At 49.2% G+C, this 27,097-nt stretch overlaps 1 protein-coding gene across 1 annotated transcript in view; it reads right to left on the reverse strand.

Moving 5' to 3' along the window:
- Positions 1 to 27,097, reverse strand: part of lrrc2 (leucine rich repeat containing 2) — an 89,860-nt gene that overhangs the window by 18,478 nt on the left and 44,285 nt on the right. The window contains exons 8-9 of the mRNA XM_056294194.1: positions 15,838 to 15,990; positions 1,785 to 1,957 (exon numbers count right to left, since the gene is read on the reverse strand). Of these exons, the coding sequence (XP_056150169.1) occupies positions 1,785 to 1,957; positions 15,838 to 15,990 (326 nt within the window). The remainder of the gene's footprint in view (positions 1 to 1,784; positions 1,958 to 15,837; positions 15,991 to 27,097) is intronic.

Here is a 27,097-nt window from a genome sequence, read left to right on the forward strand (position 1 = left end):
GACAGTTGAGATGGTTGTGGACTTCAAAAAGTGCCCAGCCCCTCCCGCCCCCATCACCCTGTGTGGCTCACTAGTCGACACTGTGGAATCCTTTCGCTTCCTGGGCACCATCATCACCCAAGACCTCAAGTGGGAGCTGAACATCAGCTCCCTCACCAAGAAGGCACAGCAGAGGATGTACTTTCTGTGGCCGCTGAAAAAGTTCAACCTGCCAAAGCAATGATGGGGCACTTTTACACTGCCATCACTGAATCCATCCTCACCTCCTCCATCACTATCTGGTATGCTGTTGCCACTGCCAAGGACAAGGGCTGACTACAGCATATCATTTGCTCTGCTGAGAGGATGAGGCACCGAGGCAAGCAGGAAAGATCATGGCCAACCCTTCCCACCCAGGCCATGGTCTCTTCAAAACACTCCCCCCTGGAAAGAGGCTAAGGCCTATAAAAACCAAAACTTCACACCCACGACAGCTTCTTCCCTACAAGAAGAAGGCCTTTCTAACAAGCCCCCAGACACCCACAAATCCTGATACTGACACCCACATTATATTGTTTCCCTACTGTGATCTCTGTAAATGGACACCTTCCATTAAACCTGCACTACCCTGTAGTTAACTCTTATTCTGTAAATAACTTCTTAAAATGTTTAATTTAACTTTTTAACTTTTTGCAAATACAGTTCCTGCCACCCAGTGCCAGGCATCAGGGGCTAACACGTGGTCTCATGTTTAACTCTGATCCGGTGTTCATTGCACTTTACTTTTATTTTATTTTGTTTTATTGTGTGTGTGTGTGTGTGTGTGTGTGTGTGTGTGTGTGTGTGTGTGTGTGTGTGTATGTGTGTGTGTGTAACCCATATGACATATAGGGCTACATTGATTTAGAGGTGTAGTGACATGCCGCTCCTTAAGGGGCGCACTATACAACTCGCTAGGGTAGAGACTGCTACACGCAGTCGTCATTTTTTTTCTCTTTTCTTTTTGTGATCATCCTGGAAATTGTGCTCTTGAACTGACGACTGAATTTCATTATACATAGCCTCAGAAAGTTAGAGTATTGACATTTTTTTATTCTAAAAAGTGTTATGTATAATCAGAATCTCATCTGTGAGCTTACGAGACGGAGGTCTGTCGAGTTTTAAGTATTTGGAACTCCGATTGGTTTTTTTGAACTACCAGATAGAATTTGGAAGATGGTGATGGCGAGCCCAGCCCCGTGAGACTGTGGACGATCATAGAAGAGGTGGCCTACTGTAGGATCTGTCCCAGGAAACGTCTGACAAGCCTGAATCATTCATCCAGACACCAGATAAGAACTCATACACACTAGCCTATTTCCTGGGTAGAAATAGTCATCGTTGAAGTGGAGTCGCCAGCCTCTTATTTGTACCTGACAGTGAGGAGTTTCGCCAGGGGGGTGTAACGCATGGGAGGATCACGGTGTTCCCTCCAGTTCCCCTCCACTCCCCGAACTGGCGCCTCGACAAACCAGAGGAGGTACAGGTGCAGCGACCAGGACACATACCCACACCCGGCTTCCCACGCGCAGACACAGCCAATTGTGTCTGTAGGGAAGACTGACCGAGCCGGAGGTAACATGGGGATTTGAACCTACGATCTCCGTGTTAGTAGGCAATGGAATAGACCGCTACGCTACCCGAACGCTCCTTTAACTTTTATAAAGTTTCCCTCTTGCACTAACATACCAAGACAAATTCCATGTCTGTTCTTGTACTTGGCAATAAACATGATTCTGATTGTGATGTTCTTCATCCTATCTCACCTCGGTCTTTCAGAGATTCGATGTACGCCTGGATGAACTCCTTCTCCCGGCCGCCACTCCTCACATCCTCTCTCTTCTCCTTCCTCTTGCTCTTCTCTTTCTTTTTCTTCTTCTCCTCCTCCTCTCTCTTCCTCCTCTCCTCACTCACCGGCTTGTCGTAAAGCCTGATGAACCTGTGAGGAGAGAAGACAGCGTGTCAAACCGTCTGAACAGATCTAACCTGCAGCAGCAATAGAGGTTCAGGTGAGTGAGGAGGTACTGTTAGATATGGAGACAGTGTGGAGTTAGAAAACAATGAGACAGGAGACGTGAGAGTAGACGTAGTCGAGGTAGTTTACTAGCTCCAACTTTGCATGTCATATGTTCGACAACGACGCTGAACTCTTAGGTGAATGTCTCTAGTTATATAGATGTGGGTCACCACACAGGCCCCCCCAGAATTCACCTACACAAAACAATGCAAAACAGCAAAAGCGCAAGTCATGAACTTAAAAATAGACTCTACAACAGAACAGTCAATGACATAGTGCAAAGTCACGGGGAAAACAAGTGACGAGTCGGGGGGCGGACCCTGCGGCCATAACGGCTGCGCTTCACAGGAGGGGAAACAGATGGGGCCGAAACCCGGGCCATAGGCGGGGCCGAAGCAGGAACAGAGGCAGGTGCCGGGGCCGACCTAGGAGGGCGTCCCCGCCGCGGGGGTAGGGCCAATTGCATTGGCTCCCCAATGTCCAAGTGAGCGGGCTTAAGACGGTCTATAGCGACCCGCTCCGGCCTGCCCCCCATGTCCACCACAAAGTTCTTATCCCCCGCCTCCAGGACGCGGAAGGGCCCGTCGTATGGGGGCTGCAGCGGGGACCGATGGCTGGCGTGCCTAATGAAGACGTACCTCGCCGATGGCAGATCCTTGGGGACGTAGGACCGGGGGAGGCAGTGTTGAGACATCGGAACGGGAGCGAAGGCACCGGCAGCGCTCCGGGACGCACAGGCGGCCGACCAGGGAGCCGTAGCATCCGGAAGAAACTCCCCCGGAACTCGCAGGGGCTGGCCATACACCAGCTCAGCAGAGGAGGTCTGGAGGTCTTCCTTCGGGGCCGAACGCAGGCCGAGGATGACCCATGGGAGCCGGTCCATCCAGTCGCAGCCAGTGAGGCTTGCCCGCAGAGCGGCTTTCATGTCCCGATGGAACCGCTCACAAAGTCCGTTGCTCTGCGGGTTGTACGCCGTAGTGCGGTGGATCTTCATCCCCAGGTGCTCAGCGACCGCCGTCCAGAGCTCCGAGGTAAACTGGGAGCCCCGGTCGCTCGTGATGTCACCCGGCGTGCCGAAACGGGCCACCCAGCAGCCGATGAACGCCCGTGCTACCTCTGCTGCCGTCGTGGAGGACAAGGGAATAGCCTCTGGCCACCTGGTGGCCCTGTCCACAATAGTGGGGAGGAACATATAACCACGGGAGGGGGGCAGGGGACCCACCAGGTCAACATTGACGTGGTCAAACCGCCTCTCTGGAACCACAAACGGTGCCAAAGGGGCCTTGGTATGGCGGTGCACCTTGGCGCGTTGGCACACCACACACGAGCTGGCCCAGGCTCTAACATCCTTACGGAGCCCAGGCCAAACGAACTTGACGCTCACCAGCTTGGTCGAGGCCTTCACTCCCGGGTGGGAAAGGCCGTGGACGGTGTCGAAAACTCGGTGCCGCCAGGAAGTAGGCACCAGGGGGCGCGGTTGACCGGTGGAGATGTCACAGAGGAGGGTGGTGTTGGCCGCGTCGAACGTCACGTCCTCCAGCCGTAGCGCCGTAGGGGTCGACTGGTAGTCTTGAATGGTCGCGTCCTTGGCTTGGTCCGCTGCCATAGCGGCGTAGTCGAGTCCCAAGTGAACGGCGTTAACAACAGCCCGTGAAAGGCAGTCGGCGACGAAGTTGTCCTTGCCCGACACGTGTTGTATGTCCGTGGTAAACTCGGAAACCGCCGCGAGATGGCGCTGCTGACGCCCAGACCACGGTACTGAGGTTTTGGCCATACAGAACGTCAGCGGTTTGTGGTCCACGAAAGCGGTGAACTGTCGGCCCTCCAATAGGAACCTAAAGTGTCTGGTTGCGAGGAAGAGACCCAGTAGTTCCCTATCAAAGTTGCTGTATTTGCGCTCGCTCTCACGGAGTTGTTTACTGAAGAACGCCAACGGCTGCCAGTCCCCCCCCCACCCACTGCTCACACACGGCCCCCACGGCGTAGTCGGAGGCATCCGTTGTAAGGGCTATGGGGGCGGCAGGCGACGGGTGAGCTAGCAGCACAGCGTTGGCCAGCGCGGTCTTGGCGGCCACAAAAGCCTCGTCCATCCCCGAAGACCAGTCCAGCTCGTCCTTAGACTTCTTACCCCGCAGGGCCTCATACAGGGGATGCATGATGTGGGCGGCACGGGACAGGAAACGGTTATAAAAGTTCACCATGCCCAGGAATTCCTGCAGCGACTGTACAGTGCGGGGGCGGGGGAACATGGTGACAGCCTCAACCCTGGCAGGGAGGGGAACGGCCCCCTGTGGAGTGATGTGGTGCCCGAGGAAGGTGATGGACGACTCCCCGAACTGACACTTAGCTGGGTTGATGATGAGGCCGTGTTCACTGAGCCTGTCAAACAGCTGTCTGAGGTGCGTCATGTGTTCCTCCGCCGACGCGCTGGCCACGAGGATGTCGTCTAAGTACACAAACAAAAATGGCATGTCGCGGAGCACAGAATCCATAAGGCGCTGAAACGTCTGCGCCGCCCCTTTAAGGCCGAAAGGCACACGTAAAAACTCAAAGAGCCCAAAGGGTGTGATGACAGCCGTTTTTGGGACATCCAGTGGGTGGACCGGCACTTGGTGATACCCCCGCACTAAGTCGATTTTGGAATAGATGGCAGCGCCCGCCAGGTGGGTAGAGAAATCTTGTATGTGCGGTATGGGGTACCGGTCGGGGGTCGTGGCATTGTTTAGGCGACGGTAGTCCCCGCACGGGCGCCAACCCCCGTTGGCCTTAGTAACCATGTGAAGAGGGGAAGCCCATGGGCTGTCAGAACGGCGGACAATGCCGAGGCGCTCCATAGCCGAAAACTCCTCCCTGGCTATTGCGAGCTTGGCCGAGTCGAGGCGTCGGGCCCGGGCGTAAACTGGGGGGCCCACTGTGGTGATATGATGTTCCACGCCGTGCTTGGCCACCGCCGAGGAGAAGGTGGGTGTGGTGAGCTCGGGGAAATTTGCGAGCAGGCGTTGGTATGGATCCCCGGTGGAGAGTGTGTTAGCGAGGCACAGCGCTCCAGCGCCCCCAAGCGTGCAGGGGTATGACGCAAAAGAGACGGCATCAATCACGCGACAGTTTTTAACATCCACCAGCAGGTTGAAAGCACAGAGGAAATCCGCACCTAGGAGCGGGGTGGATACAGCAGCCATCACAAAGTCCCAGCCGAAACGTCGGCCGCCAAAACACACGTCCACATGTCTGATACCGTACGTCCGAATGGACGTGCCGTTGGCGGCGTCCATCTGGGGGCCGTGACTGTCGGTCATCGTGTCCACAGCTTGTGCTGGTAGTATGCTGCGATGAGCGCCAGAGTCAACCAGCAGCCGCCGGCCCGACAAGGAGTCTCTGATGAACAACAGCTTGCAGTCACGGCCGGCGCCCACAGCCGTTAACGAGCGCCGGCCCTGGCGTTTCCCTGAACCCTGTAACTGCAGGGTTTGCGACACCGTTTTGCTTTTGCCCCAAACCTGGCATGGTAATAACAGAGCCCGTCGTCAGGTTGGCGGCGGGCTGTCACCGCAGCCGCGGTGTCCATATAGTCGTACACAGGTGGTGGTGGGGCGGTCTGGTGGGGTAGCAGGGCATGCACAAACTGTTGCCAGTTGGCCAGGAAAACCCTGTCTGCTTCAGCAGCCAGAGAACGGTAGTCCTTGGAGGCGGCGAGAGGAGAACTGGCCAGTGCTGTGCGTACAGGTGCGGGGAGCTGCCTCAGAAAAATGTGTGTGAAAAGAAAGGCCGGATCAGCCGATCCCAGCACAGACAGCATTTTTTCCATTAACTCAGACGGTTTGCCGTCGCCGAGGCCATTCGGGGACAGTAAACGGTCTGCCTTCTCCAGCTCCGACAGTTCAAATAGTTTCAGGAGGAATGTCTTTATAGCATCGTACTTGCCAGCAGCTGGCGGAGCTTCCAACAGTGTCATTGCTCGCGCCGTTGTCGATGCGTCTAACGCCGCCACTACGTGGAAGTACTGCGTTGCATCCTGCGTTATCCCTCTCAGCTGGAACTGGGCTTCCACATGTTGAAACCACGGCCGTGGATTATGCTGCCAAAAGTCGGGTAGCTTCACAGTAGCGGTGTAAATGCTAGCGTTAGCAGTAGCCATGTTGTTAGCACCGGCGTCGTCGTTGTCAGACATACTCGTATTAGTAGTTCGATCACGTCGGGGTCACCAATGTGGAGTTAGAAAACAACGAGACAGGAGACGTGAGAGTAGACGTAGTCGAGGTAGTTTACTAGCTCCAACTTTGCATGTCATATGTTCGACAACGACGCTGAACTCTTAGGTGAATGTCTCTAGTTATATAGATGTGGGTCACCACAACAGATTGAATTCAGTTGTTTGCCAAGTAAGATTTCACCAGGGCCTAAAAACAGATTTTTTAAAAAAATCAGATATTTCCAAGCAGAACCAATATTTTAATGTTTCCGCTATTTTTTCTAAGATTATATTTTGGTATTCTAATACATTTGCTGGATAATGGCAGTGGAGACTAAAGGGTCCGACCTGTTAGCCATGAGCTAACGTGTCTACTTATCCATGCACGTTACACTACCTCCCCCTCCTTCGGGAAGCGCGTCCGCGCGCATCCCACTCCTGACACCAATGTAGCGAATTCGGGGGGCAACCGCAGGAACCGCCGCAGCCGGGACGCGAACCCGTATCGCTAACCACTCGACTAAAGGATCTGACCCTTTAACCAAGGGCTACCGAGCCTATTCATCCGTGATCGTTACAATATATAACTTAAAAGTTATATCACTGAAGGAACTACTGAGTCACACATATTTATCAATGAATAAGAAACCAAGGCAATTTTATCCACTGTTGTCATACCAGCACCGTCCTTATTACTGAGGTAGTCTGTTGGTAAAATTCCTTGTAAAATTGTAAGTTTTCTCCGTACCAGGCCAATGACACGCTCCACATGTAGACAGATGCAATACTTTTTCTTGTTTCCTCAATTTCTAAAGGACCAAGCTGCTTTTTCCCTTTTGTAAAAGCAGGTATCTTAACTTCTGCATGATACTAATTTTCCATCTGTAAGATCTTCCCGACTTATTCTCGATATCTATTTTCCTCTTCTTTCCTCTGACAACCTTTGAGTTTCTTCTCCTTGATGGCTGATTATCTTTGGAAAGTGAAAGTAGGACTTTTTCCGCTGTCTGTCAGCTTGATTGATAAAAAAACAAAAACAGCGCAGAAATTAACCATCGTAAAATATTGAACGACGATAGCTATTCCATTCTGTATGAATCAAACATTGAAACAAATGCTGTCCACTCTGACCGTTTAGAAAACTTTTAGCATCATGCAATGAAAGCAGCACAGTATCCTACGGATTGGAGCCGTTGTTCTCCAACATGGCGGGTGTGTTGCCATCACGTGATATGTGACGTAATTTGAGAATAACCCGTTTGAAGGAGAGAATATGCTCACAAGACTTGTAAGTCAGATCTGATTCTACGTGAGGTGCCACCTAACGAAACACTCCAGAGTCCCGAGTCCCAAGATGTGGAGAAGCAGGCGGAGGAGCGTACTGGGTTATTCTCAGAATACAGAAAGCGTCGCAAGCAGGACACAACTAGAAGGCCAGCGACACAGTTGAGTAACTATCTTGACCTTTGCAGTGGGCAGGCGTAGATGTCCCGATACCATTTTTTCCGTCCCGATACCTGAATTTACGTATCTGCCGATACCGAGTACCAATCCGTCTGATACCATGTGCTCTAAATATATACATATATATAGCGTTTTTTCCGAAACCGTCATATCCCCCCCCCCCATATCTGTGTTGATATATATTGTAGCTACAATATGTTACGGGTACAGGCGTAATTTATGGGGGCGGGGGGGTCAGGGGGGACATGTCCCCCTCAATATTTAGAAGAGGTGTATTTGTCCCCCCCAAAAAATATATCATGAATGATAATGTTAACTCCCTTGCCAAAAAAGGTAAAATAACAACACAGACAGTCAAACTACTTAGAATGTAATTCATACTTATTTTCCAACGATGTCCTACACCCCTATGCTTGGACCATACCATGTTAACCTTGCCGCTGGGATTGCCGACCTCGTTGCTGCCTTGTAGTTGCTCCTGACAACCAGGAGACCGGAGCATGAATGGTGGTGTAAGCGAGTGTAAGTAACGTAGCTAAGCAGCTTGCTTGTCTAGCCCAGTACACCACCCTTTCTTACTTTGGGGGTTTCTGAGTTAGAATTTCTTACGTATTTCCGGATGAATTATAGCCTTATCTAGTTTATAACTTGTGTTTGGGCTTATCAGTTCAGACCCCCTCACGCACTAACTAGCTAGCGCTTGCTAACAGTATTCCCTAGACGTTTATGTTAGCTTAAATGAACTTGAACTGATAATTTTGGGCACATGAGATAACATAATAGGTACATCTACAAACCAATTTGTGCCAAGGGTATTGTATTAGTTCAAATACATCTACTACTTTCATTCACAGAGTCAACATGAGCAAGAGGAAAGTAACAGAAGATATCCGATAGGCTAGCCTATCTGAAAGTTGTTTTTCTTTTACATAAATAAGACATTTCCACAATACATTGATGTAGAAAAAGAGCAAATTGGTGCATACAAATTTACCAGAATGCAGGAAATTAATTGTGTGATGCTCAAAATTTCCGGGGGGAGGACCACCTGACCCCCCCCCCTAAATGTGTCCCCCCCAATGTTCAAGTGAATCTTACTCCACTGGTTACGGGTAATTTGAAGAAACGGTGAATGTGCAAACTACTCGGTTAACGTGCGCGGAGTTTGCGGGGGGGGGCAGGGGGAGCACTGCCCCCCTGGTGGCTGAAACGGGTAATTGCATTGTTTCAAAAAAGAGTGGAATAATTACGTTTGGCATGACCAGATATTTTATCAATATTTTAAATAACACAAAACAACTAAATGGTACTTGGTAATACAGCTGAGTTCATATACTGCTTTAGTAAAAAAAAAAGTTCAGGGCTCTGGGTCATGTGACGAGTGACACGTACGCTAACGTAAATCGAACCAGTGATTCTCAGCTAGCATACATGGGTAATAACGTTGTAGTTATCTAGTCGGCACGAAAATATGGACATAAGGATAATTTTAAAACGTCGAGCTCCAGACGACACAAATAGTCAGCCATCGGGATCTAACAAGGATACAACACCAACATCAATAACCGATGATGACGATAGGCAAAACGATACTGTTGTGAACGTGGAGGAAACTTGGAGCAGCTCTGGATTAGCAGCAACTGCTAGCAGTCCTGACGGTCACCCCGCAGATGCACTAGCCCAACTAGGTAACACAGATGATCTTGGAGAAAAACACGGCCGTCCTAAGCAACCTACTCTGCCCCAATTCCCCTCAAAATGTTTTGGAAGTACAAAACGATCGTTTTCCACTTAAGTCGAACACTTCCCTAATTCCTGGAGATGCCCCTTTGATTTACGACTTTATTTACGTTGGGGCTGCTGCATTTAGTTTAATTTCTAAGTGTCGGGGCTGTGGTGTATTGATAAATGTTCTATCATTCACTGTTGATACGGAACTACTTATTGTTTACATGTTGTGGACCGGATGTAACCCCGCCCAGAAAGGATATCAATATTCGGTGCTAAAGCGCCAAAACCCACAACTGCGCTCTCCAATGCCTTTTACAGTCAGGTGGACATGTACAGCCGAGAGATATAAATAAAAGCTCATTTTACATAAAGTCATCTCCGGGTACTTTGTCAATAAGAACGCAACAGTGTCACAGCCTCTCGCCCTTGACATCAAAGCTATCGCCCCTGACACCTGCTGACCCCCCCCCCCCGTCACAGCCCCTCTCCCTTGACTTAAAAGCAATCAGCCTCTCGCCCTTGACATCGAAGCGATCGCCCTTGACACCTGCTGACCCCCCCCCCCATCACAGCCTCTCGCCCTTGACTTCAAAGCCATCAGCCTCTCGCCCTTGACATCAAAGCAATCATCACCCTTAAAAAGCCTCCACTGTGGACCAGTCTTGGCTGGAACGTCGCCTTTCATGGACTTCTGCCTGCCTTTCTGCCACTGAGCCAACTCCTGCTCTACCCCTGAGATCGGTTACTTCAATATAGACTTGATTCTTCCCTTACCTGGTTGTCCCGTCTGCTTTTGGGTTCTTTCCTGATACGTGACAGTACGTTCCAGCCACTATGGACCCAGCAGACCATTCCACCACAGACCTGGCCACGGTCTGCCAGGCTGTAGCCAACCAGGAATCGGTCCTCGGCCAGCACATCCAGGTGCTACAGTGGATGGCTGACGCCCTCCGTGGGTTCAGCTCAAAGATATCCGGAATCCAGACCCAACTTAGTGCCTCCGCTAGCCCGGGATCCGCCCCTCCAGCTCCGCCACCCTCAGTGCCATCAACTTCGGCCAAGGAACCATGGGTTGCCCCGCCCGATAAGTATGATGGAGATTTTGGACTTTGTCGCCCTTTTTTGATGCGGTGTGAGATTGTGTTTAACCAGCAGCCCCAGTCATATTCCACGGATGGAGCCAAAGTCGCTTACATCATGGGTCTTCTCCGGGGAAGCGCCCTGGATTGGGCTACAGCGGTGTGGGAGATGCGGGCCTCCACTTCCTCATCCTACGCTGAGTTCACCACTGCTTTTCGCCAGGTTTTTGATCATCCCGTGCGGGGATAGGATGCGTCAAAAAGACTGATCTCTCTCCGCCAGGGTTCCCGCAGCGTCGCTGACTACTCAGTTGAGTTCCGTACGCTATCAGCGGAGAGCAGATGGAACAACGAGTCCCTCCAGGCCGGCTTTTTCAACGGTCTCAGCGAATCCATAAAGGACGAATTGGTTTCCTACCCCGAGCCTGGAGGGTTGGAGGATTTGGTTACCCTGGCCATTCATGTGGACAACCGTCTCCGGGAGCGGAGGAGAGAGAGGACGCGCCGCTTTCCTGGTCACAACAACTTTCCACGGGCCACACCTCCAAACTCTGGGGGCCGAGCTCGCTCGACTGAGGCTGCCATCCTCCAAGAAAGCCCGAGGCGTGACTCTTCCCCAGCTTCGGAGCCGATGCAACTCGGCCGCTTCCGGCTCAACCCGGAGGAGCGTCAACGCCGCATCACCGAGAACAGCTGCTTGTATTGTGGTCAGCCTGGTCACTTTCTCGCCTCCTGCCCTCACCATCCGTCAAACTAGCAGGCTCACGAGGGAGGGGGAGGATCCTCGTGAGCCCAACTGTCTGCCCTCTGTCTCCTCGTCCACGTACCCAGTTGCAAGCTACCATCAGTTTTAAAGGTCAGTCCACTAGACTTTTGGCTTTAATTGACTCTGGAGCTGATGAAAGCTTTTTGGATGCAAGTGTTGTGAAGCAGTTAGGTCTTGCCACTGTGAGTCTGGACCAGCCTCTTGAAGCTAATGCCCTGGATGGACGTCTCCTGGCCCGGATAACCTCTAAGACCGAGCCTGTGCGCCTCCTGTTGTCGGGAAACCATCAAGAGGAGTTACGTTTTTTTGTTATCAATTCTCCATTTGCTCCCATTATACTTGGTCATCCCTGGCCGGTTAAGCATAGTCCCCATATTGATTGGTCATCGGCCAGAATTTCAAGTTGGAGTCCCGTCTGTCATGCCATATGCCTCCAGTCTGCTCTGCCTCAGTCTGTCCCCTGTCGGGTGTCAAGCCCTGGCTCCAGGAATGCCAAGCCCGATGCTCTGTCTCGTGTGCATGTGAAGGAGTCTGAGCGCAAGCTCCAACCTGACACCATTGTTCCCTCTACCTGTGTGGTTGTGGCTGCGGCTGTCACCTGGAACATTGAAAGGGAGGTCATGGAAGCACAACAGACTCAGCCTGACCCAGGTAACGGTCCCCCTGGGCGCTTGTTTGTTCCAGATGCTGTTAAATCTAGTGTGTTGCAGTGGGCTCACTCTTCCAAACTCACCTGCCATCCTGGAGTAACCTGTACTCTAGCCTTCCTCCGTAGGCGGTTCTGGTGGCCTTCCATGACGGAGGATACTGGGTCTTTTGTTTCTGCCTGTCCTGTTTGTGCCCAGAATAAGCCCTCCACTCGGGCCAGTTCCGGTCTGCTGCGCCCCCTGCCTGTTCCACACCATCCCTGGTCGCATCTGTCCTTGGATTTCGTCTCTGGTCTGCCCGCCTCCGACGGTAACACCGTTGTACTGACTGTTGTTGATCGCTTCAGTAAATTTGTTCACTTTTTGCCCTTGTCTAGACTGCCTTCGGCCCGAGAGACTGCGGATCTGCTGGTCAGGGAGGTTTTCCGGGTCCACGGTCTTCCCCGTGATATCGTGTCTGACTGTGGCCCCCAGTTCACTTCTGCTGTCTGGAAGGCTTTCTGCTCTGCCATTGGTGCCACCGTCAGCCTGTCATCGGGGTTCCATCCTCAGATCAACGGCCAGGCCGAGAGGGCCAACCAGGCATTGGAGACGGTTCTCCGCTGTCTGGTGTCTGCCAACCCATCCTCTTGGTCCTCACAACTTCCCTGGGTAGAATATGCCCATAACACCCTGCCATCGTCTGCTACTGGGTTGTCCCCTTTTCAATGCCTTTACGGCTATCAGCCCCCCCTTTTTCCTTCTCAAGAGGTAGACATTCCGGTTCCGTCTGTCCAGGCCCATGTCGGTCGGTGCCGTTGGACCTGGCGGCGAGCCCGTGCCGCACTGCTCAGGACCTCCGGCCGTTACCAGCGCTTGGCGGATCGTCATCACACCCCTGCTCCGGACTACTCCCCCGGTGACCAGGTATGGCTCTCTACCAAGGATCTACCCTTGAAATCGGACGCTAAGAAACTGTCCCCCAGGTATATTGGTCCTTTTCCCATTGTCAAAGTCATTAACCCCTCTGTTGTCCGTCTGAAGCTGCCCCGCACTCTCCGGGTTCACCCTTCCTTCCATGTGTCCTGCCTCAAACCTGTCTCTACCAGCCCTCTAGTTCCTCCGGCCCCCCCGCCCCCACCTCCTCGTATGATCAACGACCATCCGGCTTACACCGTTCATCGTCTCCTGGACTCTCGGCGCCGCGGTCGCGGTCTGCAGTATCTCGTGGACTGGGACGGATATGGCCCGGAGGAGAGGTGTTGGGTCCCTTGTCGCCTTGTCCTGGACGCGAACCTCATCCGGGACTTCCACAGGACGCACCCTGACGGGTCTGGTAGGTCGCCCGGTGGCGCCCCTCGGAGGGGGGGGTACTGTCACAGCCTCTCGCCCTTGACATCAAAGCGATCGCCCCGTCACCTGCTGACACCCCCCCCCCACTGTCACAGCCCCTCTCCCCTGACTTCAAAGCAATCAGCCTCTCGCCCTTGACATCAAAGCGATTGCCCTTGACACCTGCTGACCCCCCCCCCCGTCACAGCCTCTCGCCCTTGACTTCAAAGCCATCAGCCTCTCGCCCTTGACATCAAAGCAGTCAGCTGCTCTCCCTTGACATCAAAGCGATCATCACCCTTAAAAAGCCTTCACTGTGGACCAGTCTTGGCTGGAACGTCGCCTTTCATGGACTTCTGCCTGCCTGCCTATCTGCCACTGAGCCAACTCCTGCTCTACCCCTGAGATCGGTTACTTCAATAAAGACTTGATTCTTCCCTTACCTGGTTGTCCCGTCTGCTTTTGGGTTCTTTCCTGATACGTGACAAACAGGGGCATTCCGCCACCTTGTGTCTATTGCGTTCCAAGACAGCCGTGACGCGATTGGATTTCATAAAGGCGAATTGTTAAATTGTTACGATGTAATTTCAAATCTGCTTTAAAAATAAACATTTAACATGTTTGTTTTGTCCCTATCTGCTCGTGCTGTGTTCCCAGGGTGGTAGGCCAGGTCTCAGCTGTTACAATTTTTTTTTTTTGCCCCCCCTGGCTCGAATGTCAAACTCCACCTATGGCGGTTAATGTGCACATTACCCGCCAGAACGGGTTATCTGCACATTAAGTGGGTAGTCGGCACACTACCCAATTGGGCGGTGAATGTGGATAGAACGAACCACATTATCCACATTAACCGGGTAGTCTGCTACTAGGCTATATTAGCCAGGTGAGGGAGGGGATCGGGCACATTTTTGTCTTTTTTGGTGGTTGTGTAAAAGTGCATCTGAAAGGTATCGCCTGTTCATTCATTTTTCTTGCCTGATTGGCAGACAGGAAGTGCATTTTGACATATTTTTTCGCTGCTTCCGCTCCTACATACTGGGCTTATAAAACGGATTTCCTTCTGTTTTCATATCATCTAGTCTTAGTATTTTCCCCCGCCAGTACCTCCCTTCCATAAAGTGTTATTTACCAGTCTGTCCACGGAGTGGTGCCATTTGGGATTGGTTGAATGACGCATGTCTCCAGTGAGAGTAGGCTATAGCAGCCTGATGGGACAGCCGAGACTGATATTTCTTTTCACCCTTGTCAAATTTGTAGGCTACTCATTCATATCAGGGATCAGGTAGAGAGTGAGGAGGAGGGCTCATTTTTGTGTTCTTTGATGCTAATAGCCTCGTTATACAAGTGGGGGAAAACATTGATCTAAAGACAGAATGATATCGCCAACGTCTGTTCTTGTCACGGTTCCTGGTGTTTCCTCCTTGTTGTCTGTGCTGCTGGTCCCTCCCCCTTCTGTCTGTCTGGAGGTCGGCCGGGAGCTGGGCTGGAGCTAATCACCTGCACACCTGTCTTCCATCAAGCCTCATCAGCCACCTACTCTCCTGGTCCACAAAACCTGGTTCATTCTCCCACTCGTCGCCAGATCGTCTGCTTACCTTTGCATTGGCTCCTTGTTTGCGTGTATCTCTGTGGCATCCGTGTGCTCTTTGTACTCCCTTTCTGTGTTGTGACCATCAGCTCCAGATTCCAGTCCGGCTCTGTCTCCAGCCGTCCTGACCCTGCCCTGCTCGACCAGCCTCGCCCTGCCTGGTGTCTCCCCAACTCCCAGCCTCCATCTTGGATTTCCACATGCCAGTGAGACCATTCAGACCGGCAAGACCAGCGTCCTCTATTAAACCTTTTTCTTCTCACTATCTGGGAGTACCTTGTCTGTGTCTGTATCAGTGGGTGTCCACAGAACACATGGGTTATTATGACAGTTCTTTCATTTACCACAACTTGTGATTCCTCAGATGGCCTCACTTCATGAGTCATTAGGCTAAAGGCCTATTGCTGATTTAAATATCGTAAAAAGATGAGTTGCAGGTTCGTTCCATCCACAATAACCATCCAAACGGGTGGTGTGCAGACTACCCGGTTAATGTGCAGATAACCCGTTCTGGCGGGTAATGTGCACATTAACCGGCCCGTTGGGTAATCTGCACATTAACCGTTTTTTCACATTACCTGTAACATATGTTTTTATATATATAGATATATATATAAATATCTTGTAGCGAATTCAGGGGGCAACTCGGGACGCCGCATCCGGGACGCGAACCCGTGGCTTACACACCGCAAGCGACAACGTTAACCAGTCGACTAAAGGGTCCGACCCGTTATCCAAGGGGCCAACGTGTCTACTTATCCATGCATGTTACTATATATATATTTTTGTTTGATTGTTTTAAATAGCTGTATGCTACGAACCCTGTATGAATGTGATGATTGCTATCGTTGTTGTATGGTCTGGCTCAGGTTAAACCCTTTTGTAAAACATGAACAACTACATAGAGAATGAATGCCAAAAAAAGAGAATATGCTCACAGTTTGTAACCCCCCCCAAAAAAAACAAAAAAAACAAAAACAAAACACCGCCACACATTGTTGTGTAGTTGTGTGTATTGTGATGTTACTTGATGTCTGGGTTACTGCAGAGTCGTGTCGGGATGCAGACCAGCTCGTCGCCGCTGACCACGATGACCTTTAACGTGGAGATGCTGACCAGACAGTGAGGGAGGTAAGACAGACAGTTCTTATGGATGAATAGAGAGTGAAGCTGCTCCAGTCTGGAAAACAAACATACACAAACACACGCACGTATTTTATTCTACACGTTCTGTTCTTTGGTAAAAATAATTTGACTTGTTGGCTGAATTTCAGTAATTTTATTGGGAGGTTTTGCCACTGTGGTTGTCGTTATTCCTTTTTAATTTATCCTTTTAACCTCACGATTTCTCTTTTTAACCTCATTCTTCTTTCAGCTTGTTCCCTGTTTCTCAGGGGTTACCACAGCGGGTTGTTCAGTTTCCAGCGGAACCCTGCAAGGACACAGCACCAGTGGTGGCCGTTGCTAACCCGGACCTCGACCGATCCGGTATGGCCTCATTCTATTGTAATAATTTACTTTAATCATCGTATATACTCTTGCTTTAATGTTTCATTCTCTCATTGATTACAACGAACCTTTAAATTGACTTTGGAGTTTCTTTAAGGAGCATTAATACAAATGAAAAGGTACAAAAAAAACAAAACAAAACCAAAAAGCAAACAAGAACTAAAACAGCAATGACTTAACAAAAGCACAGCATCATCGCTGAAACGTTCGGGGCATTAATGATTCAAAAGACCGTCAGCACATCACCAGTGACCCATTCTATAATTGACTTTTTATTGGATTATTTTCTGCTTGTAATTGTTTTGATTTGCTTCTTTCTAATGTTAAGCACGTTGAGCTGCATTTCCTGCATGAACGATGCTATATAGATAAAATTATTATTATTATACAAATGTCCTTTAACTTCATGCCATAATACAACATAATAAGCGGGTGGGTCCATTCCTTGGGCCTAGGGTTAGAATGAGGTAGAAGTCTATGTGATGGATAGTGCCTTTCCTAGGATATGAGATGTTCCAAGTATTGCCATCTTCTGTACTTCTGGTATTCTGATGTTACCTGGGATCCGTTGGGTGTATTCCCCCCCCCCTTTTTTTTACAAGTTCCAGGGCTCCTATCACTACTGGTCTTGTTGTGGTTTTTACAAGTCCCAGGGCTCCTATCACTACTGGCATTGTTGTGGTTTTTACAAGTCCCAGGGCTCCTATCACTACTGGTCTTGTTGTGGTTTTTACAAGTCCCAGGGCTCCTATCACTACTGGCATTGTTGTGGTTTTTACAAGTCCCAGGGTCCTATCACTACTGGCATTGTTGTGGTTTTCATTCCCAACATTCGTTCAGTCTGGATTTCAAGGTCTTTATGTTTGGACAGTTTTTCAGTTACTTTTACTGAGGTGCTCCTCTCAGTCGGGATGGACATATCGATGAGTAGGCAGCTTTTTTCTTTTGTGTTCTTGATGATGATGTCTGGTCTGTTGGCCTTCATCTCACGATCTGTCTGTACTGGCATGTTCCATAAGATTGTGATGTCTTTTTCTGTTACTGTTTGGGGCTCGTGCTCGTACCATTTTTCTTTTTTGTTTGATGTTGAATTCTTTGCAGATGTTCCAGTGCAGGTATGTGGCTGCCTTTTCATTATTATTATTATCATCCAGCCATCCATTATTATTATTATTATTATTGTTGTTGTTACTATTATTATTTTACCCCCCCCCCTTTCTCCCCAATTGTATCCGGCCAATTACACCACTCTTCCGAGCCGTCCCGGTCGCTGCTCCACCCCCTCTGCTGATCTGGCGAGGGCTGCAGACTACCACACGCCTCCTCCGCAACCCAGTCTCACGGCAGTTCGTGAATAGTCACGACATTTAATCTATTGATTTGTGTACATGGACACGAGTTTTAAAAATTTTCGTGATACTCAGCACGACTTTCAAACTGTATTTCAGTGGGAAGTCTGTTTTGTGTGTGCACGAAACAGATTTTTTTTTTCTTCTGTCAATCGGGACTCGGGAGCACAGAAGCTGTATAGGTTTACTTTAACTATAAACGCTGTATAACTCAACAGTTAACCACGACGTTTTGTCCTTGTTTTTATTTCTTTATTTTAATTTTATCAGTCCGGTGGGCGGGCTAGGGTTAGGACCCGTCGCATATTGACCTGTGGATTTTAAAGACATCTTTAACGTTTCTCAACACAAAAACACGGAAGTGTCCTTGATGCCTCAACAATATGACAGGCTATTGTTACGCCCATCCGTTTTCATTATTTCTCCTTGGATTCTGAGAAATCAAGCATGTTTTGGTCAGTTTCACTAGCGTTAGCCTGCCCATGATCCTCAGCGAGTTTGAAAGTCGTGCTGAGTGTTATGAAAAAAAGAAGAAATATTCGTGTCCATGTACACGAATCAATAGATTCAATATCGTGACTATGTCACGAACTGCCATGAGACTGCCCTTCGGAGGATACATGTGGAGTCGCCAGCCGCTTTTTTTCACCTGACAGTGAGGGGTTTCATCAGGGGGACGTAGCACGTGGGAGGATCACGCTACTCCCCCTACCCACTGAACAGGCGCCCCGACCGACCAGAGGAGGTGCTAGTGCAACGACCAGGACACATACCCACATCCGGCTTCTCACCCGCAAACACGGGCAATTGTGGTTCCTCTGAGTTCAAACGCAACATTATATGGCAAATACTCTCAAATGTTATACACCCTCTTTGTGGGCCCAAATAGTTCTGTTCATTTAATTTAAAGTTTGTTAATTTATCGAAGTAACAACCTTACCGGTGAGTGTCTGTCTGATTTATGGTGGTTGTTGTAAATAGTATTTTACACAGTGGTATTGCAGTATTTAATGCTATAATGCCAATTGCTTTGGACCAGTAAACGTGAAATGGTTACCCCTATCATATGCACTCTGGACATGTTATCTTTTATCCCGACCGACCAGAGGAGGCGCTACTGCAGCGATCAGGACAGTGCCGTGTATAGAGAGTCTGACCATCCTTTGATCTTTGCAACACGCGCTGTGATTGGCTGAGAGCTTGTCACTTGCTTGACGGGCGCCATGTTGCCTACCAACTGGCTGTCATCATGACGTTTCAATGATTTTTTTTCCTGCGTTTTCGGCCCATTTCTTGCCGATTTGTAGCAGTTGAAGGAGAAATGGTTTGTTGTGCAGCTTAGGGCTGTCCCGTTTGGCCTAGACAAGGCCATATGATGCACAGGATGCACAAAGGAGGACAGTTGGGACCGTGAAGATTCGCAGGCTGGGCTGGTCCCCCTCAGCTTATTCCTACTTTTGCTCAGTGAGTTCATTTCAGTGTTTATGATTTAAACTTCCCTAGAGCAATCTGAGAGTCTGTAAGGTGTTGATGTGTGGAGATCAGTTGTATAGCACATCCAAGCAATGCATGGGCGACATTAGGGAGGGGGGGGGCAAAGAATAATTAAAATAATGTTTATTCTGTCCCTCATATTTTCATATTTGTTAGTTCGTTTATGATAGAGTTAAAATAGATTTAGCAAACGCTTGCTTTAATGCTCTACTGGTGTCAGGAAGCCGAGATTACTCCCAGTTCTGTGGTCAATACTCCCACCTAGTGGTAGTAAAACGTACATTACAAGTAAGTTGTGTTATGGTAGCCATTTTAGTTCGAGCATACAGAGTGGACAGATAGTGTTACTTGCTTTTGTCTTTTCCTTCGTGTACTGCCCTTGACAGGATAATCTGTAAGTTCACTGCTAGATAATGAAGTTTTATTATACACTACCGTTCAAAAGTTTGGGATCACCCAAACAATTTTGTGTTTTCCATGAAAAGCCACACTTATTCACCACCATATGTTGTGAAATGAATAGAAAATAGAGTCAAGACATTGACAAGGTTAGAAATAATGATTTGTATTTGAAATAAGATTTTTTTTACATCAAACTTTGCTTTCGTCAAAGAATCCTCCATTTGCAGCAATTACAGCATTGCAGACCTTTGGCATTCTAGCTGTTAATTTGTTGAGGTAATCTGGAGAAATTGCACCCCACGCTTCCAGAAGCAGCTCCCACAAGTTGGATTGGTTGGATGGGCACTTCTTGCGTACCATACGGTCAAGCTGCTCCCACAACAGCTCAATGGGGTTCAGATCTGGTGACTGCGCTGGCCACTCCATTACCAATAGAATACCAGCTGCCTGCTTCTGCTCTAAATAGTTCTTGCACAATTTGGAGGTGTGTTTAGGGTCATTGTCCTGTTGTAGGATGAAATTGGCTCCAATCAAGCGCTGTCCACTGGGTATGGCATGGCGTTGCAAAATGGAGTGATAGCCTTCCTTATTCAGAATCCCTTTTACCCTGTACAAATCTCCCACCTTACCAGCACCAAAGCAACCCCAGACCATCACATTACCTCCACCATGCTTAACGGATGGCGTCAGGCATTCTTCCAGCATCTTTTCATTTGTTCTGCGTCTCACAAACGTTCTTCTTTGTGATCCAAACACCTCAAACTTGGATTCATCCGTCCACAACACTTTTTTCCAGTCTTCCTCTGTCCAATGTCTGTGTTCTTTTGCCCATCTTAATCTTTTTCTTTTATTGGTCAGTCTCAGATATGGCTTTTTCTTTGCCACTCTGCCCTGAAGCCCAGAATCCCGCAGCCGCCTCTTCACTGTAGATGTTGACACTGGTGTTTTGCGGGTACTATTTAATGAAGATGCCAGTGGGGGACCTGTGAGGCGTCTGTTTCTCAAACTAGAGACTCTAATGTACTTATCTTCTTGCTCAGTTGTGCAACGCGGCCTCCCACTTCTTTTTCTACTCTGGTTAGAGCCTGTTTGTGCTGTCCTCTGAAGGGAGTAGTACACACCGGTGTAGGAAATCTTCAATTTCTTAGCAATTTCTCGCATGGAATAGCCTTCATTTCTAAGAACAAGAATAGACTGTCGAGTTTCAGATGAAAGTTCTCTTTTTCTGGCCATTTTGAGCGTTTAATTGACCCCACAAATGTGATGCTCCAGAAACTCAATCTGCTCAAAGGAAGGTCAGTTTTGTAGCTTCTGTAACGAGCTAACCTGTTTTCAGATGTGTGAACATGATTGCACAAGGGTTTTCTAATCATCAATTAGCCTTCTGAGCCAATGAGCAAACACATTGTACCATTAGAACACTGGAGTGATAGTTGCTTGAAATGGGCCTCTATACACCTATGTAGATATTGCACCAAAAACCAGACATTTGCAGCTAGAATAGTCATTTACCACATTAGCAATGTATAGAGTGTATTTCTTTAAAGTTAAGACTAGTTTAAAGTTATCTTCATTGAAAAGTACAGTGCTTTTCCTTCAAAAATATGGACATTTCAATGTGATCCCAAACTTTTGAACGGTAGTGTATATTCTAGCTTTATTTAGATAAATGAATCGAGTTTCATCCTTTTATACTGCATGTACACGTTCGGATAGCATGAGCTAACTGATTGCTAACTTACCATAATCTAGAATGTCATTAGATGTTAGCCGCACACGTAGCAGAATTATTTTACCATTTCATCTTTGACTTACCTGTTATCATCTGCTTCACGCCAATCAAGCAGCTCAACTGAGGAACAGGCTGCAGCACAAGCAAACGCCAAAGCTGCCCACGCCAGAGCTCAGTATGCCAAATGCCAAATAGACCTGGAGGTTGAGAAGGCACGCACTGAGGCAACACTAAATGTTCTGAAACAGGAGGGTGAGGCTGAAGCGACGCTTGCCGCAGCTAGAGTCCTGGAGGCTGCGACTGAAGACCCACCTGATCCTATTGAGCTGGCCAGTGCGGGCATCCCTGTGGCAACGCCTGCTTCGATCAGGTACACTGAAGAATATGTAAATACCCACTTCTACCCATGATATAAACGAAGAGAGAAAGGATCACATGGAATGACAGTCTGGCCATGGCGACACTCACAACCTGGATCAGAGTGTGCTGCACCCAGTCGCCGTGTACACACATCGGTGTTGTAAAGACTCTCAACCAGGTGGCAGCCTAACCATTCCCCACCTAATCCACCTAACCACGTCAGAAAAGACAATGCCCACTTTCAAAGTTGATCACTGCCCAGACAGACTGAAATATCAGCTCTTGCTGCCTACCTTGCACGTCGTGATCTCCTGATGGCAGGGTTAAAGGTTTTTGACAATGGGGCAGAGATGAGCTTGATTTACTTACCAAGTGGCTTGGCGGAGAGTCTCTTCAACACACCCTGAGGATTAGAGCTGTCCACGTGAATAATCCAGAAGCGGGTCTTCAGCGTTTATGGCAACGGCTAGACAAGAATTATGGCTCATCAGAGGCAAATGAAGCATCTCTGTTCAAACATCTGGAGCCAGGAGGATAAGTGCCCAGCAAGGAAGTCTACTTGCAACAAATGTGGGAAAAGTGGACACTGGGAGAGGGTATGTACAAGCAGGCTGGTGAGTGAAGTGACTGAGGGTGAGGAACATGATGGACACTATTATCTGGGTTTAGTTAGTAGCACACCTCACAATGATGATGAATCGACAGTTACATTGAACATCAGTAGTGTGCCCATATAATTTAAAACTGACACAGGAGCTGATTGTAGCATCATGAGTGAAGCGGTGTAAAAAAACACTCGAGCCCAAGAAAGTCCTACAGATGCCAAAGAAAGTACTGAGTGGTCCAGGGGGCGGTTTGGACTGTTTAGAGCAGTTTATAACTCGGACCAGCTACAAAGGCAAACCATACACCTTCAGGCTCTACGTTATTAGAGGGGCGAGTGTGAATAACCTACTGAGCAGGCCTGTATCTTTAGCAATGGGGCTAGTAAAGACAGTGTATGAAATCAGCAGCAGTGAACAGGAGTTTGGTCTACTTAAAACACAGCCTGTAAAAATAGTGCTGCAGGAAAATGCCCAGCCCTATGCAGTCTGCGCTGCACGCCATGTCCCCATACCCCTCCTGGGTGCTGTGAAAGAAGAGTTGGAACGGATGTAAGCCAACGACATCATTGAGGCTGTGACTGAACCCACAGAGTGGTGCGCCCCGATGGTGCCAGTCCCAAAAAAGTCAGGTAAAGCACGCACCTGTGTCGACTTAAAGAAACTTAACAAAGCTGTCAAGAGAGAGAGGTTCATACTGCCGACATCAGAGGAGATGATTGCTCAGCTCAACAGCACCAGTCTTCTCATCATTAGACGCAGCCTCGGGGTTCTGGCAGATCCCACTGGACAAAGACAGCCAGAGGTTGACCACTTTTATTACACCGTATGGAACGTATTGTTTTAAACGTCTTCCATTTGGGATCACCAGTGCCCCTGAGATCTTTCAAAGAAAGACAATGGAGGGGCTGCAGGGAGTTGCCGTGTATATGGACGACATCATCGTCCATGGCAGCGACATGAGAGAGCACAATGAACGGCTGCAGAAAGTCATGGAGCGACTAGAGTCTGCAGGTCTAAAACGGAACCCAGAGAAGTGTGTGCTGAGAAAGAGGGAGCTACACTTCCTGGGTCAGGTGATCAATAACGACGGCGTGTGACCCGACCCGGCCAAAGTGTCTGCAGTCAACAACCTCAACCCGCCTGAAAATGTCCAACAGCTGAAGAGGGTGCTCGGCATCATACATTACCTGGGGAAATACATTACCGATCTAGTTACAGTGGGCCAGCCACTGTACGAACTGCTAAAGTCCCACTCAGTGTGGATGTGGGGTCCAGCGCAGCAGACAGCCTTTGAACGAATCAAAGAGCTCCTCACAACATCACCTACCTTGGTGTTCTATGATGTAAACAAAAGCACAGTAGTCTCAGCCGATGCAAGCAGCTATGGGATGGGTGGCGTCCTGTTGCAGCTCCATGGTGAGGACTGGAGACCGGTGGTGTACTGTTCAAGGCGACTGAGCGATGCTGAAATGAGGTACGCTCAAATAGAAAAGGAGTGCCTGCGGGCGTGTGAGAGGTTTGAAAAAATATCCTCTCCTGGCTCTCATGATCTACAGATACTCTCCACACAGCAACACTGGTGTCAGTCCGGCCGAACCCCTGATGGGGCGGAAAATCAGAACGACCCTGCCCATCCTTCCCAAGAATCTGCGACCAAAGTGGCCGAGCCGACATTACATCAGAGATGCTGCGGAGAAGAGTAAACAGGCCTTTTACCACAACAAGCGTCACGGCATGAAAAAGCTCACACCACTAGATCGAGGAGACCATGTCCTCACAAGGCTGGACCATCAAAAAGCCTGGGCCACACTGGCAGTAGTGGCAGGTGAGAGCTCTATACAGAGGTCGCACATCATCGAGACAGAGCAAGGAGCTCTGTACAGGCGAAACCATCGCAATCTCCGAGCGGTGCCCGTTGCAGGGTCCCCAGTGGAGGCCAACACAAACCCCAGAAATGACCCACCAGACATTCAGGCGAGCCCAAAAGTGAACACGGATAGACTGTCACAAACCAGGTCTGGTAGGCTTGTTAAACCTGTCCAAAGACTTGACCTGTGAAGGGAAGGTTTAGTCAGAAACTTGAGTTTGAAAAAAAAAAGAGAGGGAAAACAGGACTGTCATGTTTGTTTTGTTTTTTTTTGTCCTTAAAAAAAAGTATGACATTGGCTGTTATACATGTTTGGTGATACGAGACATGTCACGGTGGTTTAGTGTGGGGGGGAAAAAAAAGCATGACATGGTTGGTTATGCATGTTTGTTGAGAGACATAATGGTTGGTAAACATTTACTTTCTCTCTTCGGTTACTCTTAGGCCACAAGAGGGTGTTGTTGTTTATATTAATCATCGAGTGTTACGTGGATATGGATAATGGCGGTATCTAAAAGGGGGAGATGTCATAGATATGAATTTTATGATGTGTTTTACGACAGTTGCTACTGTCAGTGGGAGGTGCCGAAAAGCAGGCAGTACATTACACACGGGTACCGATGTTGTTGTGGAGCCTAAGTACGGAGAATAAACCCATCCTTTAATTGTAAAATACTGAACTCTCGCTAGTCATTCTTATAATAAACCAAAGCTAGTTTATAAGTTTATTACAGTGGGCAATGCAGAGATGCAGCCTCCACAGCTTCAGCAGCGAGGAGCAGGCAGGCAATGCCATGGTGTTACAACCTGAAACTCGAGATCCTATTCTTGGTGTGGGAAACTACTTGAATTTCGTGGAGAACGCCCCCTACCAACGTATTCTGTTATTCCCAGCAACAGGAGGGAGAAGCTTTCGGAAAGAATGGTCTGTCCCCTACCCGTGCTTGAGTACAACCCCGCCGCTGATCGGGCATTCTGTTACTCATGCCGCGCATTTAGCATTGATGGCCACAACAAAGAAGAAACATTTCGAACGGTAGGGTTTGGAAATTGGAAGAAGGCGCTGGAAAAATTCGGCGACCATCAGAAATGCAATGCACACATTTCTGCAGCTACGAAGCTGACCGCTTACATAAAGTGTCCCTGATATCATTGCTCATTATCATTCACTAGTAGCCTACTGAACGTTGCACAATATGTAATACTAGTACTGATCACCAATTTACCAACCACACAAGTAGTGTAGTGGATAAAAACTAAAGTCCATCTATTATCCGAACCGCTTATCCTGCTCTCAGGGTCGCGGAGTAAATTCTTTGGGTTGAAATCTATGTAACCCCCTTTCAATGCCCCTTCTACTCTGAGAGGACAGTGTTACGCTCAATGATGCTTAGCGCGGTGCCTCCACCTGGAATGACTAGGGACACTACTGTGTGTCTAATTGTCTTCCAGGACATAAAAGTGTGACAGGAATATATCTTCAAAAACCCAACAAGGTGTATGTTTTAGATAAACAACCTGACCCATAGAATTCAAACACAAAATAATTGGGTGACACAATCACTGGCCAGAGGATCAGCAGCTAACAAGTGACATTTCCCAATGGGCCTGCAATCAGCCAGTATGAGTGGCACCTGCGTACTGGTTGGCCTGTGATTAGGTGCACCTGTCATGGTCTGTGATCTGGGCTCTCTAATCTCTTGATTGGTGCTTTGGTTCACCTGCGCCCAGTCTCCTTGATTGGCCTGTGATGGTGTGCACCTGTGCTGGGGACTATTTGACTGGGTGTTTTGCAGACATTACCGGGCGAGTCTTGGAAAAGCTTCACGTTGGTCTGCGGAAGCCCGTGTCTCCTGAACCCTCATCTGCCTCTGTGTGAGAGAGTGTTTTGCTATTTTATGTTTATTCGAGTTAGCTTTATTGCCTGCCCTGTTTGGCAGTGTTTTTTTGTCATTGTGTGTTTTTGCTGAAGCCCAGTAAAGTGACTTCGTACTTTACGAATTGCCTCTGCCTCTGCCTCTTCTCTGCAATTGGGTCCAAACACACTGCGTTACAGCAAGACCAGACATGGACCCAGCAGAGTTAGACCAGTTGCGCGTCGCCGTTACCACCCAAGGTGCAGCTCTGGGTGAAGAGCACACCGAGCTGCGGTCGCTGAAGGGGAGCGTCCGCTCTATCTCCAGTTTTGTTGGAGAGATCCGCCCCATGCTTCAGCAGTGGACAGCGGATCACTCCCAGCTGCAGCAGGTCCAGGCTCAACGGCAGTAGATGATGCCCGCCATCCCCAGCCTCACCACCGCTTTCCAGCATCTATAGCCTGCCCAGACAGCAACACCAGTGCTGACACTGGTGTTGCTGACACTGGTGTTCTGGGAACCCCGAGACCTGCCACCAGTTCCTGGTCCAATGTGAGCTAGCCATTGGGGCTCAGCCCTCCAAGTTGGTAAATGAGACGGCTAAGGTCTCGTTTATTATACTGCTCCTGTCTGGCCTTTCCCTGGTATGGGCCACTGCTTTATGGAAGCAGTGTGCGCCCGCCTGCCAGTCCTACCGAACCTTTGTGGAGGAGCTGCGCCGAGTTTTTGACCACCATGTGACGGGGCAGGAGGCAGCCAAGCAACTATATGCCCTGCGACAGGGAAGGGAGACCGTAGCGGACTACACCGTCATGTTCCGCATACTGGCAGTAGACAGCAGATGGAACACTGCTTCCCTCCTCACTGTTTATCAGCATGGACTGTCGGAGGACATTAAAGATGAGCTGGCCACCAGGGAGCAGCAGGATGACCTGGAGGAGCTAATTAAACTCGCCATCTGAGTGGACTATCGCATCCGGGAGCGGCGGAGAGAGAAGAGGGTTCGGGGCACCCATGGATCTCAGCTCAGTGCCTACGTCACTCAGCCCACTGTCTGCTTTTCGGCGCCTGCAGCCGCCTCCCCTCCGCTGAGTGAGAGTAGAGGAGTTCATG

Source organism: Lampris incognitus, chromosome 1 (assembly GCF_029633865.1).
Source record: "Lampris incognitus isolate fLamInc1 chromosome 1, fLamInc1.hap2, whole genome shotgun sequence".
Classification (NCBI taxonomy): Eukaryota; Metazoa; Chordata; class Actinopteri; order Lampriformes; family Lampridae; genus Lampris; species Lampris incognitus.